General features: G+C 41.2%; 1 protein-coding gene across 1 annotated transcript in view; it reads right to left on the bottom strand.

The window, feature by feature from the left end:
* The window catches only part of gramd4a (GRAM domain containing 4a), a 52,847-nt gene that overhangs the window by 32,042 nt on the left and 1,268 nt on the right, over positions 1-19,537 (bottom strand). The window contains exons 2-3 of the mRNA XM_042335223.1: positions 11,110-11,320; positions 649-769 (exon numbers count right to left, since the gene is read on the bottom strand). Of these exons, the coding sequence (XP_042191157.1) occupies positions 649-769; positions 11,110-11,320 (332 nt within the window). The remainder of the gene's footprint in view (positions 1-648; positions 770-11,109; positions 11,321-19,537) is intronic.

The following is a 19,537-nucleotide window of genomic DNA, read 5'->3' as shown; positions in this document are numbered from 1 at the left end:
TCCTCTCTCTTTCCTCTGCACTGCCTCTAGGGCCTGGACAGTCCCCTTCGATGGAGTGCTTGTATTTCCTATTCTTGCATCCTACATATAGTACTTTGCACTTATCTATATCAAACTTCATTCATCAGTTATCAACTTCCAGCCTCTTTCTCAAACTCACCAAACCAATGCATAACTTCAGAATCCCGTTCAGCTATTCTTCTTATCCCATATTCAGCTCGATTCCTCTGCCCATTCCCTCTGCTCAGTTAACACAAGCTTGCTGTGCGCCCCCGACTCCTCCTCACCACCATTGGTGACCATGCCTTCAGACACTACTCCCCTAATCTCTGGAACTCCCTGTCTTAATCCCTCTGTCTCACACCCTCTTTATTTATCTTTAAATCAAACCTGAAAATCTACCTCTTCAACCTTGCCAATGGTCACCTCTCCCTCCCTCTTCTTCCTCATTGTGCAAGTCTCCAAGATATTATTCTATGTGAAGAGCGCTGTACAGATGCAAGTCGTCGTTGTTGTAGTAAGGACTACAAATTGGTAAATAGCACATATTTTCAAGTGCAGGTTTAAGACTTCCCACTTGTAAATATAGATAATAAGGCATTGAAATTGTGTTGTCCATTCTGTAAATGAATGCAATTCAATACTTACGTAAAAAATGCTTTTCTAGCAAGGCGATTTCTAGATGTCCCTTGATCTCATTCAGTCGGTCAGACTCTGTCCTGTTGAAATCTTGAATTCCTGAAGCCATATTTAATATCCCTGGACCTGCCTGTACCAAAACATAAAATTGCTTACTGGCAATGAATAAACCATCATATGAAGTCTTTGATTCAAACAAAGGACTACATCTGTACAGATAGTTTACTTTAGATCATCATCTGTATGCTCACCCAGACAAATTTTACTAATATAGTTCAATGAATAAAAAGTATTTTTATCTGCTTTTCACCAAAAAGTGAATCAACAAGGCTTAATTATACTGCATTCTGTTCGACTGCCTCCAACCAGTATAGCAAGCTAATTTATGCAGGCTCAGCAGGATCCGTTAATACGTACTGCGTCAGTTTTAAGGAAGCTGTTTTTTAAATTTTTTTTAATAAACTCACCATAAAATCCATTTATATCAAATGGAACTTCATTCAAAGAGGAAAAATTCCATCAGGCTTTATGAATGCACTAGAGCCGTAGTAGAAAAGCAATGGATTATACTGGGAGGAGTCCAATTGCTGCAGTGACTAAATATCCTCTTGAAAATAATGTCCAGATTCACAAAACAACCTCTTTCCCAAAGCTAATCTTAAAAAATGACCTTAAAACATCAACTTAAATGTTTTCCAAGAATCCACATGAAAATCAAAATAAAAGTGAGAACCAAGGTGCAGTGGGCAGCGAAACAGGAAGGACTATAAATAGACAGTAGTCACGTGGGCCTCTAATACTGTGAGACATGAGAGAGAAGCTGATCCTGCAGTATTACAAGCATACTTACTCTGTTGCAGATGGTCTTAAAGACAATCTTCCATTATTTGAATTTTTTTTAAATTGCAGGCTATCAAATTAAACGGGATGATTATTACCAAAAACAACTGTCATTTATAGAATGCCCTCCGGGTGACGTCCCAGAGCGCTTGCCAGAGAAACTACCAGATGATTCGTGTTCATTTTTGAGGTTGAAAGGTTATGTAGTACAGTAAAACTCACGTAAGTCCTATCTTTATTAATCATACAATCGCCTAAGTCGAGTCCCATTCAGTTTCCTATCAAAACCACTTAGATTTATTTGTGCTAGTTGTTATAATCATCCAGCTCGTAACACTGCTCCCCTCTCCGCCATTACTCCCGCACTTACTGGTCAGCTGTATTGAATCGCGAAAAATGACGTCCTGAACCGTTGACCCATGTGCACTTGCCAGCCAGCTGCAGTGAATCATGGGACACGTAGTCGTGACATGCAGAAGAACTTCAATGCAATTCCAATGCTTGCTGGTAAGTGCACATGCATCGACGGGTGAAGACGCATTGAATTGCAGGAAATTAGTCTTGATCCATCACCGCATGCAAAATATCATTAGAAATTAGGAAGCATTTCTCAAGGAAGGGAGAAAAGTTAACTGTATATCGCTTTCAAAGCTCTCCATGGTCTTGGTCGTCCTAACTCTGTGACTCCTATCCCCATATCAGCCTGACCACTGCGCCCTCCTGCTTCAAGTCCCCTGCACTTCCCGCCCCACCAGTGGCGGTCGTACTTTCAGATTATCTGTCTCCACACTCTGTAACTCTATATTGCAATCTTTCCACCTCAATCCCTCTCTTGCCTCTTTCAAGGCCTGTGCCTTCGGCTTCTCTTCCCACCCCACCCCTGGACTCCATCCCTCCTGACCCCAACTCCAATAACTTGGGACATATTTCCAACGTGAAGGGCACTATACAAGCGTAATTTGTATAAATTAACCATTGAATACAATTTTTTAAAATATATTTTGTTCTTCATCATATTACTTTACATAAGAATCAGATAGCCAATCAAATTGATATTTGAGCATGTTACTTCGGCTCTCAATATACTGTATCAATATACAGTATACAGTCAATATACAGTCAATTCACTTTACAGTGTGTTCTGTGAAGCGCTTTGGGACGTCCTCCCGACGTGAAAAGCGCTATATCAAATGCAAGGATTATTATTATTATTATTATTATCAACATGTTGCTTGATACCATTACTCATTCTTATTATCCCCAATCTCTGTATTCAGATTTATTTTGCACTCTCTGAATTGTGCTCTGAACAATCTGATGTGCCACCCTCCCACTTGCTCGTAATGGAAGCAAGTGACCTCCACTCAACACCAAGCTGCTGACAACACAGTTGAATTATAGAAATCTGTGTGAGGAACCGTGGATGAGTAATGATGTCTGATCACTCCAAGGCACAATATTAAAAAAAACTCTGCCACCTAATCACCCGCTCAAAATATCTTACATTTTGTATAGAAAGAGACTGGGACAGAGAGAGACAAGGACAGGGAGAGAGATTGGGACAGGGAGGGAGGGAGAGAGAGAAACTGGGACAGAAAGAGACAGAGAGAAAGAGAGACTGGGACAGAGACTGAGACACAGAGAGAGAGAGAGAGACTGGTTCAGAGAGCGAGAGAAAGACTGGTTCAAAGAGCGACAGAGAGACTGGGACAGAGAGCGAGAGCAAGACTGGTTCAGAGAGCGAGAGAGAGACTGGGACAGAGACTGGGAGAGAGAGATTGGGAGAGAAAGAGAGACTAGGAGAGAGCGACTGGGAGAGAGAGAGCGACTGGGAGAGAGAAAGAGAGACTGGGGCAGAGAGAAAGAGAGAGAGAGAGACTGGGACAGAGAGAGAGAGACTGGGACAGATAGAGAGAGAGAGAGTGGGACAGAGAGAGAGAGAGTGGGACAGAGAGAGAGAGAGAGAGAGAGAGGGACAGAGAGAGAGAGAGACTGGGACAGATAGAGAGAGAGAGAGTGGGACAGAGAGAGAGAGAGACTGGGACAGAGAGAGAGAGAGAGAGACTGGGACAGAGAGAGAGAGAGAAAGATAGAGAGACTGAGGCACATAAAGAGAGAGAATGGGACAGAGAGAGACTGGGGCAGAGCAAGAGAGAGAGAGAGAGAGACAGAGAGAGAGGGAGACTGGGAAAGAGAGAGAGAGAGGCGAGAGATAGAGAGATTGGGACAGAGAGAAAGACTGGGACAGAGAGAGACTATTACAGAGAGAGAGAAAGAGAGCCTGTGGCAACAATAACAACAAAATTAAATTTTTATAGCGCCTCACACATCGGGAGGATGTCCCAAGGCACTAAATAGAGAGAGTTTCAGACCTGAGCTGAGGGTCAGGGTGGGGAAGGTCAGGGGGGGAAAGCAGGGAAGATCGAAAGCAAGGTCGAAGAGGAGGGTCTTGAGGTGGGTCTTGAAGGTGGCGAGGGAGGGGATGAGATGGAGGGACTGCGAAATGGAGTTCCAGAGGGTGCGTGCAGAGTGGTGGAAGGCCCACCTGCCAATAATAGGGCGAGTAAGGCGGGGAACGTGAAGCAGGCCAGAGCCCGCTGGCGGAGGGAGCAAACAGGATGGTAGGGGCTTAGAAGGACGGAGGGGTGGGGGGAGGAGCAAGACCATGGAGGGCTTTGAAGATGAGGACCAGGATCTTGAACTGTGTCCTCTGTGTGATGGGAAGCCAGTGGAGTTCGGCAAGGATGATAGGGTCACGGAGCCTAGTGCGGGAGAGGACACGGGCTGCAGAGTTCTGGATGATCTGCAGCCTATGGAGGAGGAGTTGGGGAGGCCGACAAGCAGTGAGTTTGCGTAGTCGAGCTTTGATGTAATGAGAGTTTCGGCGGTGAGACAGTGTCGGAGCCTGGCGACGTTGCAGAGGTGGGGGAAGGCAGAGTGGGTGATGGCGCGAACGTGGGGTAGAAAGGATAGTTGAGGGTCGCACAAAACCCCAAGGTTCCAGACTGGCTTAGCAAGGTGGAGTGTGCGACCATGGATGGTGTTACTATCAATGCCTGGGTGAGGAGGCGCTGACGGGAGCCAATCAGGAGAGCCTCAGTCTTGTTGACATTCAACTGAAGGAAGTTCGCTCTCATCCAGGACTTCATGTCTGACAGTGTCAAGGGTCCTAAAGGGTGGAGGCAGACAGGTAGAATTGGGTGTCATCCGCATACATGTGGAAGTTGACCCCATGTCTGCGGATGATGTCACCAAGGGGGAGCATATAGATATTGAAGAGGTGGCGACCAAGGACAGAGTCCTGAGTAACCCCGCACAAGACAGTCCGGGGGTTAGAGGAGAAGCCACTTGAGGAGATGAAATGCAGGCGATGTGAGAGGTACGATCTGAAGCAATCAAGGACAAAGCGGTGGAGGTTGAGGTGAGAGGAGAGGATGAGGATAGAGTGGTCAACGGTGTCGAAAGCAGCAGAGAGGTCAAGGAGGACGAGGAGGCAGAGGGAGCCATAGTCACAGATGGACAGAATGTCATTTGTCACTTTGACCAGGGTGGTTTCTGTGCTGTGGGCGGCACGGAAACCCGATTGGAGGGGTTCGAGAAGGGAGTGGCGGGAGAGGAAGGAGCGAAACCCAGAACAACATCCCGTTTTTTAAAGGGGTGGGAATAGTACCAGAGGACAGGGAGAGGTTAACAATGTCAGTGAGTAGAGGGGCAAGGAGGTGGAGCTGGGTGGTAAGGAGTGGGGGTAGGGATGGGATCCAGGGAACAGGTGGTGGATTTCATATGGGTTATGGTAGTGATGAGAGAGGAGGGGGAGATGGGTACAAAGGTGTGGAGGGAGGGGTGGGTAGGGGCTGGGGTGGGAGGAGGAGATGGGGAGACGGTAATAGTTGCAGTGGCAGACGCAACTGAGCGGATTCCCTCGATTTTGGATTCGATGAAGTCCAACATCGCCTTGCAATTGGCATTTGAGGTGAGGATGGGTGAGGCATGAGAGGTTGGCGGAGGAGTCATTTCGTGACAGACAGACAGACAGACAGACAGGGGCAGAGACAGGCAGACAGACTGGGGCAGCGACAGACAGACAGGCAGGCACGCAGAGACAGGCTGGCAGGCAGGCAGATAGACAGAGTGAGAGAGACAGACAGACCGACCAACCGACCGAGAGGGACACAGACAGACAGACCAAGAGGGACAGACAGAACGAGAGATTGAGAGAGAGATACACAGAGAGAGAGACTGAGGGGGAGATAAGAGAGAGAGGGACTGATAGAGATACAGAGAGAGAAAATATATTAAAGCAGTCCTTCCACTGAGTCCTCCCACGGGAGCCCAGCTGAGTATAGATAAAATGAAATGTCTGTCTGTGTGTCAATCTACATTCCATATTGGATCCTTTGGTTGCAAGCATAGCTGCAACAGGTATATTATAAATGGATCATTGTAACTAATGTATTATGTTGCATCACAACACCTTTGTGCAGGTTAAAACATCTTCCATAAAACAGCAATGCCAAAAAGCAGTGCATAATGTAACAGCCAAAAAGAATTGGAGTGATTAGATTCAGTAATCTAGTCTTATGGCTCAAACAACAGCATAATGATCACACAAGTCATCTGAACAGCTTATTTGTTATGTAATCACTCCCACCATTATTTTCTCCATTAACCAACGATTCTAGATTAGTAAAATGTTCCTGCAGTAGTTTTGTACAGACACGTGATAAGGCGCTATATCAAATGTAAGGATTATTATTATAATAATGTAAGGTACTCTTAATCCTCTTCTAATTTAGAAAGACAAAAAAAATCAGTTTTCAAATATAGCAACACCAGGTGTGTTTATTTTGAACACTGTAAACCTTGGATTGGTATCTAAGCAGTTAAATCAAACCAAAATATTCAGATGGAAATTAAGCATAAATTGTTAGAGATTCATTCTTTCAACACATACAAAAATATTTTTTCTGAACTGATCTTTTATTTCACAGCAGGTTTTTTTTTGCAAAGCATAAAAGAACTTCCCTAAGGAAACAATCAAAAGCAGCAATTCATTATTTTCAGCACACTTTCTACTGGCAAATGCGGTCAAGCCATAGTCTAAAATTGCAAGTTCATATAACAACTTACATTTATATAGTTCCTTCACTTATGATAACTTCTTGGAGTGCTTTACAAGAACAACAACTTGCAATATAGTGCCCTCCACCCGAGGTAGCGTCTCAGAGCACTTAAGCTGTACTTAATATAGCACTTTTTATTTTGGGATAAGGTGCCAAGTTGATGGACAGTCCAGGGCTTGCACCCAATCTGGGGATGACAGTGGAAGATGACCAAAGGCTCAGTCAAGGAGAAAGGTCTTAGGCGGACCTTGAATGAGGTGATGTGGATGCCGAGCATGGGTGATAAAAAAAAGGTGACTATAGGCATGGTCGAAGAAGTCAGTTTTGAGGCAGGACTCAAAAATAGAGAGGAGAGCTCAGAAGATCTGCGGGAAGGATTCCAGAGGTTTGGGGTGTAGAATTAGAAACCTTGGACACCATTGGTGACATGAGTAGCTTGGAGGACATGCAGCAAACCTGAGGTGGAAAACTAGAGATGGCAAGCGGAGGAGTGATACAGAAGGAGATCGGAGAGATAGGGAGGTGCTAGGTCATAAAGGCTTTTGTAGGTAAGGGCAAGGACCCTGAAATTAATCCGCTGAGAGTCCTGAGAAGCAAGGATGGTGGTGATGAACATAAGGGCAGAGACGGGCAATGTGGGGGAGATGGAGAAAATCAGTCTTGAACAGAGACCAGATGCGAGGGAGAAAGGAGAGCTGAGGATCAAACCGCATGGCAAAGGTTGTTTTAGTTCAGTGAGTTTGAGGGAGCGGCAGTGGAGGTTGAAGAAGTCAGAGCATACAATAAAAAAAATTATTTTATATTATTATATTATTATGAAAGGTTAACACTTTCACATTAAACTTTGCAATATTTTAGTATAAGCTTTTTTTGTGATTTTAAGCTATTAATGCTATGATTGTACATGAATGCAAAACAAAACTTCCCACATCCTTTGCAATATTGAGCTTTTCACTATTAAGAAATTTGAAAGCAAATAAGCTGAGTCAGTTTTATCAAATATAAAATAATCGAACTCCATGCTAATAGGAAGAGTACCAATATAATTGAATTATTTTTCAACAAAAAGGGTGGCAAAATACAGCATCATGCGTTGATATCGTGGTGTCCTGTAGCTCAGTGGTTAGAGCACTCGCTTTGCAAGCGAGAGACCTGAGTTCAATTCCAGGGCGAAACCTTGGGCAAGTTTCCTTACTCCACACGCCTAATAATAATCCCTCCAAAACAAAAAACAATAATAAATTGGTCATTTTCAATCCATGACTGTTTGTGGGACATTGCTGTGCGCAATTGGCTGCCGCGTTCACCCACAAATATACAGTCAATTCACTTTACAGTGTGTTCTGTGAAGCGCTTTGGGACGTCCTCCCGACGTGAAAAGTGCTATATCAAATGCAAGGATTATTATTATTATATCAATTTCAACAGATTGAATCTAAAACTTACTGTATTTGTACCTCAACGCCTTTAAATTGTCTACACTATAAAATGTGCAAAATATGATTTAACAGTCCATGTCAAGAAGTAGGCATAGTTAAGATAGTACAGGGTATTTAACACATAAGCAATGCAATATACAAATTAGTTCAAATTATTGTAGATAAGTATTATACACTGATCAGAAATGGTAAACAGAACAAGAAAAAAGTTTGCATGGTGGGTGTCCACTATATCTCCAGCAGTTACTGCAAGACTCAAGCAAGTCCATTAATTTTGAATAAATTATCGAACAAACTAATATCATCATCACCACTTATGTATCAGAGCAACACAGAGTAACACTCATTGTACAGCCAGAAAATTTGAGTGTGAAAATAGTTTTTGGAAACATTGGTCATCAAATGTGTCAAGTTCACAATGTGTGGGTACAACAAACATCTGCTAAAACGGCATAGTTTTCCGTTGTGAGACCCCCAATGCAGTGCTGGAGGTTTGCAGCATTGTTGAAAGTGATGAGACGTTAAATCATCAAGGTTCTATCTGCCTGTTCAGGTGGACTTTAAAGATACCATGGCACTAGTCGAAAAGAAAAGGGAGTTTCTCCCGGTGTCCTGGTCAATAATCTGCCAAATAAAATTGGTAATTTACTTCATAACAGTCTATGGGACATTACTGTGCACAAATTGGCTGCATGTAAATTGGCTGCTGTGTTCACCAACAAAGCACTGTCATTGCACTTCACAGTGTAACCTATGCAGGGCTTCAAGACATCCTCCCGACCAGAGTCTCTATCAAATATACGAATTATTATAATCATAATGATAAAAGCCAATGCCAGAGGTATCAACATGCTATTTGAAAGAGGAAGTAGAGCTCTTTTAGAGATGGGAAGAGGGCACATACTATTTAGCTCAAGAAGAAACAGTCAGCATTCCCTTTACTGAGTCCTATCAAAAAGACCCTTGTTGAAGAGTTATGCGAGGACAGGATCAAGCTCAACCAAGAGTCCTTTCATAGTCGAATAACCTACAAAACAATCTATCAATTAGGTGAGGTAACAGACAGCATAATATATATGGAACCACTTTCCAGTTACTTTTCATAAGAGGAGAGAGTGGAAAGTCGAGAACAATTACAGAACTTTATATAGCAAAACTTGGCTGTGCAAAAGATTGGTGCTAATGTATCAGGTAGTGGCAGGACACTGATTTATGATCCAAGAAGCCTATTTTAAGAGTTCAGAATCTCATTCAGACTTTTGGAAAGGAGAAAGATGACAAACTAAATCAATATATTTCAATTCCCAATTTAAGAACTTTGCTCCAATTTTTTGCCTTCTTAATCATCTCTTAAAAGCATGATTGATCAACTGGAAATGTTCATGCGGATGGGTTTTCATATCCACTAGGCACCCAGATAATGAAAAATAATCCTTCAATTCCAATTTTACAAACTTTGCTCCACTTTCTCTTCTCTTCCTCTTCACCTTGCGAAATCCCCTTCCAAAATCTGAATTCTTACTTTTAGGTTTCTTTGGTCAGAAATCAGAGTCCTGCCACTGCACAATGTATTAGAAGAAGATGCACAATTTTATTTTCAATAATTGTGGAACTGTGATATAATTTCTTCTTATTATACATATTTTCAAAATAAATCCAAAGATTTCCCACTACATTTCTAGTGAAAAAAATGAATATCTACCAAGCACAGCTCCAAGGATCATTACTCAGGAGCCCCTCCCAGATTGTTTTGGGGAACATTAGGTTTGGGCCATAATTGTCTTCATGGAAAATAATTGGGAATAAATTTAAGCCTTACAAAAGTAGTTTTGTTCACATCTGGTCATCAATAAAATATGTTTGAGATACAAATGAAGCACACTACTACTTTTTGCATATCAAATTGGTTACGAAGAGAGTAAATGTGTTTAGATAAATCAGTGAAACTTAACAGCTGTCACAGGCATCTCCATTGAAGAATTCAATCCAAATATGTTATTTTTCAAGAAAGTATTTTAGGACCTTGTATTCCCCTAAAGGCCACATTGATACAAAAATTTGAGAAGCAGCAATGTGTTGTACTTTTAGAGAAGGAACTACGACAGAGTCAAATCAACCGTTAGTAAATAGTTTGCATCAATGGCTGTTATTTAAATGCAATTATCTACACTAATAAACATCAGTAACCAACCAATCAGAAATTGTGCATACTTAAGGGATATTGTAAAGAAATAGCCAGGATAGGCAGAATGAACAAGCATCACAGCTCCAGAGATGGCTGAAAGACGAAGGTGCTCTAATATTGTAGCTCGCATCACCACCCCAATTTTCTTTCTGCCCCTCTTCTGTGACTGATCACTTTTACAGTTAAAATCTAGTGATCGGGCAAAGGGAAGCATCTCTTCCAGGAAGCCAATGTACCACATTGCAGTATGTGGGTAGAGCGATTTGTGGTAAACTATAAATTCTACTTGCTGACCCATTTTTCTCTGTCATAAAAACCCATAGCAAGCAGAGTGATTTTCAAATACAACTTTATATATATATGTAAAATATAATAATAATGATCCTCGCGTTTGGTATAGAGCCTCATCCCGTCAGAAGGACATCTCAAATGCTTCACAGGATATACTGTAAAGTGAATTGACCATGTTTTTGTAGGCAAACACAGCAGCACAATGGACCCAGCAATGTTCCACAAACACGGATGGAATGAATGACCAATTTTATTTGGGAGATTGTTGGCCAGGAAACCAAGAGAGAGAAACTTCCTTCTCTTCTCAAACAGCTTCAACATCCCCCCCCCCCCCCGAACAGGCATGTGGGACCTCAGCTCAACATTGCATCCAAAGGAGGGAAGCTCCAACAATGTAACACATTCCCAGCACTGCACCACAGTGGGGGAAGGGGGCGTGGGGGTTGCTTTGAAGTTATTTTGGACCAAAATCCCTCCACATTATTTATAATAAATAATGAAAACTATTCACCTTATCAGCAAAAAGCATTAAACATTGATATACCAAACAGAACAATGTAGGTTGGATTTATTTATAACATAGAATACTTACAGGGTCCTTCAGTTCTTCAGAATCTTTCACAGAGCAGCGAGGTGGTTTCATTGTAATTTCGTCAGTACATTCATTATCTGATGTATTGGGAGACTCTGCTAGATCAAGTATTTCATCTCGCTTCTGTCCTCTAAATCTTATTTTGTCAAATCGTTTTAGCATGTTCAATTTTGAGCTCTTTTCCTTCACTTTAACATGATGAATGCTGTCCCTAGTGAAGAAGAAAAAAAATCTTAACACAACTACTCTCATGCATCCAAGGTGTGTCATTTAATCATTAAGGCATTGCGATTGTCAAAAGGAATTGGAAACAGGAGAATAGCATCCTCCACACTCCACACTTCCTTTAACTAGTATGTAGAGTTTATATAAAACAAACAGGAATCTGTGCTGCACATACTTTCATTTGACTACCTGCTCAGAGAAAAGCTGTTGCCCCCATCTGTTCTAATCTACACTTACACTTAACTTTAAGGAAATGTCTGCAAAATAAAGAGGCACAAACGTAATAAGATCTATAGATTTTCAGTTTAAAGGAGAATTAGGCATTAAAATAAGAAAGCTATGTTAATTGTGTTGAATGCACTGGCCCTGTTTGTGCAATGATATCCAAGAGCAGCAAATGCATATATTCAAAACCAACAATTATAAATAATCATCCTTGCATTTGTTAAAACACAGGAACTTCTCAAAGAGCTTCACATGTAATTATCAAGTATAGTGAGTGTTTCTAGGCAAACAGTTGAAGGTGGAGGTGAGATCAAAGCATATATTTTTTAAGAAGTGTAAGAGTATACACACATTTTTCCAAATAAGTATAACTAAAAGTAATTTAAGAAACAAAACACAACATTAAGTTTCTGGGCCTCAGCTTTTCATTCTACATATAATCTGAAAGTTGGGATACAGAAAATAGGAGCATTTGGAAATAGAGGAGAGTTTTATTCAAGTTTGGAGAGGACACTAATACTTCCGTTAAACAATGAAAGTTCATGGTGAACAAACCTGTGAAGAAAGCGGATAATAGGGTCATAGAATATTAAAAAACAAGGAGGTGGCAGTTTTGTCCAGGGTACAAGAAACTGTAGCTTATCCGTTCCAATCATGTTGGTGGTGACCATAACTGAAACCTTATCATTAGGTCGTTTAGCCTCAGTACACTGGTGTCCCTTAATATCCTTTAAGTTTTGCTCAGGGTACACTTAAAAAACAAAGTGGTCTTCTGTAAATATGGTCCAAATTGTGGTCTCACAGAATTTGCTGAAGATGGGACTTCCACTCCTTGAGGTGATACATATCCGCAGACGTAACCTCAATGCAAATGTTTTTGTTCACAAGACCATGCTGAGCCTTGAAGAGACTAAACCACAGATGCTGGTGGTGACATTTTCTATGCCTAGCTGTTTGGCAAAAGCTTTGGCCTGCTCAATGAACGTCACATCACGATCAATTGTAATGGTAGGATTTTCAGCAAGTTTACCATTAAACCACATAACTAATATATCCTCAACATCTTCATACTTTGCAGTTTTTCTTCATCTGCAATGCGTATGTCTCTGTTTCGTACTTGGCCTTTATGTGATTTCAAGCAACCACGTAGGGTATTATGCTTTACAGAGATGATTTTGCAGACTTCTTTTCTGGACTTTCCGCTCTATTGTTCGGATTGTAATACGACTACTTTAATTACTTTAACCTAACACATGGCACAAACACCCACATGTCACACGAAATCATGTGCAATTACTTGTACTCAATGCCATACTCACCCAATCATTCACTCATTGACTCACATGTCACGTGTGAGGATAAGGGCTTATCGACATAAGTGGTAGTACAGTTCTACCTGTTCATATCAATATCACTGAGTCTGAGCCGATTTTGTCAATATAATCAGGTTTTGACATAAACAAACAAACCAAATGCTGTCAGTCACTGGCAACCGAAGTGCACAACAGGAGATGTGGTCCAGGCACTCACTGAGCGCTGCACTCTGTCATTGCAGGGGGACTAGGCATGCTTTACCCGGCCCAAAGGTCAAGTAGAGCATTGAGGGGAGACCTGACAGAAGTCTTTAAAATTATGAGAGGTTTTGATGTGAGGAGACAGAGAGAAATGATCGCATTGGCCATTGTCAGTGACAAGAGGGCATTAAATTAACATAATTAGCAAATAAGCAAAGCAGGAGATTAGAAGGATTTGTTTTATAGTCAGTTAGGTTGTGGACCTTGATGATCTCAAGGTCCAAGTCCAATGCCATGTACATTATTGGAATAATATAATAACCCTTGCATTTTATATAGCACCTTATCTATTTTATATAGCGCTTGGTCTGTTCACCCAATGGAAAGAATAAGGCAAGAAGTGCCCTTTGTGCCTGTGCTGGTGCTTGCTTTCCCTCTGAAGCTCTCTACTCTAACACCATTCCCTGCTCTCTCCCCATCGTGTCTGTGGTAATGCTCACTCCCCAGACTTTGCTTAAAAACAACCGGTTTCCAAATTCAACTTGGATTTTTGATTTTTTCACAATTGGAACCCAGCGAGACACCTGAGTTCAATTCCAGGCAGGGTGAAACCTTGGGCAAGTTTCCTGACTCCACACGCCTAATAATAATCCCTCCAAAAAAACAAAAACAATAATAATGGTCATTTTCAATCCATGACTGTTTGTGGGACACTGCTGTGCGCAATTGGCTGCCACAAATATGCAGTCAATTCACTTTACGGCATATTCTGTGAAGCGCTTTGAAATGTCTAGAAGATGTGAAAAGCGCTATATCAAATGCAAGGATTATATTATAATATCATGTCTTCGAGACATCTCAAAGCGCTTCACAGCTTCACAGCATATATTGTAAAATGTATGTTTTCTGGGCGAAATTAACTAACATAATTAACATAACAGAATGTGTAGTGGATCAGATTTCCATCCAAACTCAACTTCAAAAGAAACATTCAAGATAAATTTGCAACTTCAAAAATTATCCATAATTTCTGTGGAAACACATGACAAAACTGTACCTTCTTTCTGATCAAATTTGAAGTTGTAATTGCTGAAACATTATATCCAAAAGTCTCGAAAATTTTACTTTTTCTACAGTTAATTTTATGTGTCTACTGAAATGAAACAAACAAGCTGGTTTCACAAAACTACAGCAGCTATAGAACAAATACATTTTTAAAGATGAAATATACTGTATATGCACAAATCAAGTGTCCACTTTTCTCTTCATCCACAAATATATTCACAAATTAACTGTCCATAATTCTGAATTGTGAAACCATGTCATGCAAACGTCTCTGAAAAATATAAAACTCAATAAACATTTAGTTTGCAAAGAGTACTTAGCTAGAAAATGGGAATCTGAGCTCATCTCATGACACAGAAGATATTTGGCAAAAATCAATGAATTGAGGGATTAGCCCAACAATTAAATCTGAATAGATTACCAGTGACAAAGTCAGGCACACGAGGATAATAATAATCCACCAATATTCAGAACCATAAATAATTTTTAAATTGAGTCACATATGCATTATGTGGACTATGGAAAAAACTACTGTTCTTCAGAATGTTGTTGCCATGGACAAAGTCCTTAATGAGTTGAATAGCAATGAGTCACACAGAATACAAGCACTTTGGTTCAAATTAGTTGACATCAATCCATACAATCACATACAGGATTAAAATGACAGCCAAAAAAAAATCCTTTTGTTATCTGACATCCAGGAAAATATTAGTGAATTAGAATAGTCATACAACCTTTACATTATTCGAAATATGCAATATTGTACACTGCATATCTGACACGGATTCAATGTCATCAGCTTGTATGTCTGGACATTAACTGGCAAGCCATCCAGTCCATCAGGACCACTTTCCTCCACCTCCGTCACATTGCTCGCCTTCATCCGTACCTCGCTCCACAAGCTACCGAAGTCCTTGTCACCTCCCACCTCAACTACCCTCCTCGCTGATCTCCACTGCTCCAATATTCACAAAATTCAACTAATTCAAAACTCCACTTTGTACATTCTCACCCACACTAAACTCCGTACCTCCATTACCCCAGTCCTTGTCAAACTCCATTGAATCCCTGCCACAGAGCGGATTGACTTCACCATCCTTACTCTTGTATTTAAATCCCTTCACGCCCTGACTCCCGCTTTTCTCTCCAATCTGCTCATTCCCTACACTACTACCTGGTGCGTCCACTCAACTGGCTCTGGCCTCTTCCTTGTCCCCCAGACACTCCGCTCCACCATCAGCGGCCATGCTTTCAGCCACTACACCCCAAAGCTGTGGAACTCTCTCCCTCAATCCCTTCGCCTTGCCCCCTCTCTTCTCATTTTCAAATCATGCTTCAAAACCTTCCTCTTCGACCGTGCCTATGGTTACCTTGCCCCTCCCCCGGCTCGATATCAGTTTCCGCCACTGTTAAGCGTTCTGAAAAGCCATCCGGTGTGAAGAGCACTATATAAATTCAAGTTGTTGTTGAATATGGAGTCCTGTAGCTCAGTGGTTAGAGCACTCGCTTTGCAAGCAAGAGACCTGAGTTCAATTCCAGGCAGGGCGAAACCTTGGGCAAGTTTCCTTACTCCACACGCTTAATAATAATCCCTCCAAAAAGCAAAAACAATAATAAATTGGTTATTTTCAATCTACGACTGTTTGTGGGACATTGCTGTGCGCAATTGGCTGCCGCGTTCGCCCACAAATATACAGTCAATTCACTTTACAGTGTGTTCTGTGAAGCGCTTTGGGACGTCCTCCCGACGTGAAAAGCGCTATATCAAATACAAGGATTATTATTATTATTATATATATCAGACCACCTACGAACCCCAGTTTGATTGCACTACACTTTCTCAGCCCAAATGCTCGTCTACATTGTTATGTTCTTCTTAAAAATCTTATCCTCTTCTCAGATTATCGTTCACATATTGCTCTCTCAACAAGATACTAGAATGAGCCATCATCACCCAATGTGCTCACTTCACTTACTATTCCACATTCGAGCGCTTCTCCTCAGACTTTCAACCTGCTCACAAGCCCAAGAAAACCTAGTCAAGTCACCAATGACATTCTATGAAACTTCAATCAGGGCTCATTATCTTTCTTCAAACCATTTGCTGCCCTTGTTATAGTTGATCACACCATTCACCTCTATCAACAAGTCTTCCTGTTGGTTCTACTCCTATTAGCCTTCTCGTACAATTGGCTCAATAGGAAAATTAAAAAAGAGGTAAGGAAAAGATTTATAAAGCTTGTAGGGAGAAAAGAGAGATTGAACATTAGGCTGAATAAAAGACAGTACAGAAAAAGGTTAAAAAGAGAGATTAAGGTCAAGTCAAGAGAGAACTGTGAAGGGTCAAAGTAGCAAATCCAAAACAAACACACAAAATTATTTTAATGTAGTGAAACTCACAGAAGTCATATTAATCGAGACCATAACATTTAATATGACTTACAGAAGTACGAGTTGCAGACAAACTTGGGTAAATCAGAAAAAAATCCAATCTAATCACTGCAAGTGCATATTCAATGCAGCCAGTAAATTTGCATGTGGTACTTCATCACATATGGTGCACATATGGTACTTCATCACTGCAAGTGACTGTAAGTGTTCATACGGTGACAGGTCAAGACTATGCTTCCCATGATTCAATAAATCTTGACCTGTGACCCCATGTGCACTTACTGGCAAGCATTGAAATCGTAGGAAATTAAGTTCTTTTTCCCATGAGGTGAAAAATCAAGACTGTGTTTCCTACGATTCAATGCAGCCAGCCAGCAAGGTCGGGACATCATTTCCCGTGATAAAATGCAGCCGGTAAGTGTGGGAGTAATGGAGGATAGGGTAGCGATGATACAAGTTAGGAGTTGATAAAGACAACTAGTGCAAAGAAATCTAAGTGGTTTTGATAGGAAACTAAATGGGACTTGGGTGCACATACAACTTAGGCGATTAAGGCAAATGAAGTCTAAGACTGATAAATGCAAGATACTACATATAGGATCCAAGAATAGAAAACATAAGTACTCCATGAATGGGATTGAATTTCCCAAGGGGAAAGCTGAAAGAGATTTACAGGTGTCAGTTGATTCGTCACTCACGATGTCAAAACAAAGTGAAGCAGCAATAAACAAGGCAAACAGGATGATGGTCTTCATTACTAAATCAAGTTTAGATCCCAGATATCATTCTTAGGCTGTAAAGATGTAATCTTGTTGTTGCTGTTGCTCTGGTCAGACCACATCTTGAATACTGCACACAGTTCTGGTCACTGTGACACAAGAAGGCTGTGCAGGCCCTAAAGGCAATGCAGAAGAGAGAAGAGAGGATGATCTACAGTGTTAGTGGAATGAGCAAGCAGGGCTCTTCGGTCTTGAGAGGAGACGACTCACAGGGGACCTTGTAGAGATGTACAAAATTTTCCAATGTGATCAAAAAAGTAAACCCCAATCAAGACTTTAGGATGCATCAGGACAGTAGAATAAAAGGACATAGGTATAAGTTGTAAAAGTTCAGGACAGTGACTATGACATTTTTCTTTAATGCAGAGGGTAATCAACGACTGGAACAGGTTGCCATTAAGGTGGTAAAGGCCAGGACATTAGCTTCATTTAAAAGCAGCCTGATGCAATGATGGGGGGAGAATGGTAGGATAGGTGGTCTGGAGGGATAAAATCAGATGGGCCGAAGGACCTTCTTCAATCTTGTGATCTTAATTTCTATACAGAAATCTCTAACTCTATCCACACAGAACCATAGAGATGTATGACACACCAGGAAGCCATTTGGCTCATAATTATGTGTTGGCATTTGCACCTCCAACAAGCCATGCATTCAAATTCCCAATTTCCTGCTGTTTCTCATAACTCTCCAATGCCTTTGTCCACATGTTTCTCTGATAGACAAACATTCCATATACTCTTTTAAATGTGCCAATTGAATTTGCTTTAACAGCCAAACATTCCATACTCTTGTCAATTCTTCCCTGCTGGCACTTCGTAACTTATTCTAAAAACATGGAATTAGCTTTCATAACCCAGCAATACATCTCTGCTACTATGCTAAATTTCAGGCTTACTGCTGTTCTGGCTGCTCATGATTTAGATCAGAAATGGTTCAACTGGTGGCCCATGCGAAAGAGCTTACCCCTAATTTTAAGACTGTAACCCCTGGTTATAGTTTCTCCAACCAGGGGAAAAAGTCTCTCACTATCTATTCTGTCATACCCCTTAATAATCTTATAGGTTTCTATAAGATCACCTCTCATTCTTCTATATTCCAGAGAATATAGGCCTAAATTGCTCAACCTATCCTCATAACTCACCCCCCTCATCCCAGGTACCAACCTAGTGAATCTACGTTGTACCCCTCCAAGGCGAGTACATCCTTTCTTAAATAAGGACACCAAAACTGCACACAATACTCTAGGTGCAGTCTCACCAGGGCCCTATACAGTTGCAGCAAGACTTCCCTCCTCTTATATTCTAACCCTTTTGTAACAAATGCCAACATACCGATAGCCTTCCTAATTGTTTGCTGTACCTGCAAACTAATTTTTGTGACTGGTGTACAAGGACACCCAAGTCCCTCTGAACGCAAACACTAACTAGTCTCTCCCCTTCTAAAAAATAATCTACTCTACTGTTTTTGCCACCTAGGTGGATGACTTCACACTTCCCTACATTATACTTCATCTGCCACCTATTTGCGTGAAGCAACGGGCATTGTTTTGAGGACAGAGGAGGTCAGAGAGGTAGGAGGGTGCAGAGGAGTGGAGGGATTTGAAGACAAAGGTAAGGATCTTGAAATCGATCCTCTCTGGGACAGGCAGCCAGTGCAGTCTGGCAAGGACTGGGGTTATCGAGGAGCGGAGTTTGGTGCGGGTAAGAATGCCGACAGTGACCTGGAAATTAGTTCCAGGTCCATAAATTTGGAGCCCAAACATTGAAATAGAAATACAGCATGGTCACACCAGTCAGGAGTGCAACCAAATAATTACAACAAACTGTATTGCAATAGTTTCATGACCTACAACTGCTAACCTTTGCTTTCTCTCCTCCTTATCTCACCACAAAATACCAGAAATGATGGCTGACAGACAATTATTCATTTGCATATCTCCAAAACATTTAGCTGCAAACTAAATACTTTTCTTCATAAGTTACACACTCCTGAAAATAATGCAACTATACAAATAATATGCTTTTATACCAAAAAAATGCCTTTCATCTGTTATCAAGTAACAAATACTGTATTTGTAACTCGATATGAAATTTGCAATGCAGACTTCTATTTCCTGTTAGTGTCCTGGATGAGTTGGAAACATAAATAAAAGCACTGATAAAGTTTCACACAAGAACTTACGTTGCTTTGTTTTCTTCTAAAGTTATCTCAATAGATTTCTTTGACTT

Source organism: Callorhinchus milii, unplaced genomic scaffold (assembly GCF_018977255.1).
Source record: "Callorhinchus milii isolate IMCB2004 unplaced genomic scaffold, IMCB_Cmil_1.0 Scaffold5, whole genome shotgun sequence".
NCBI lineage: Eukaryota > Metazoa > Chordata > Chondrichthyes > Chimaeriformes > Callorhinchidae > Callorhinchus > Callorhinchus milii.
Note: the sequence above shows the minus strand (reverse complement) of the source record. Positions and strands in the feature narration are given on the sequence as shown.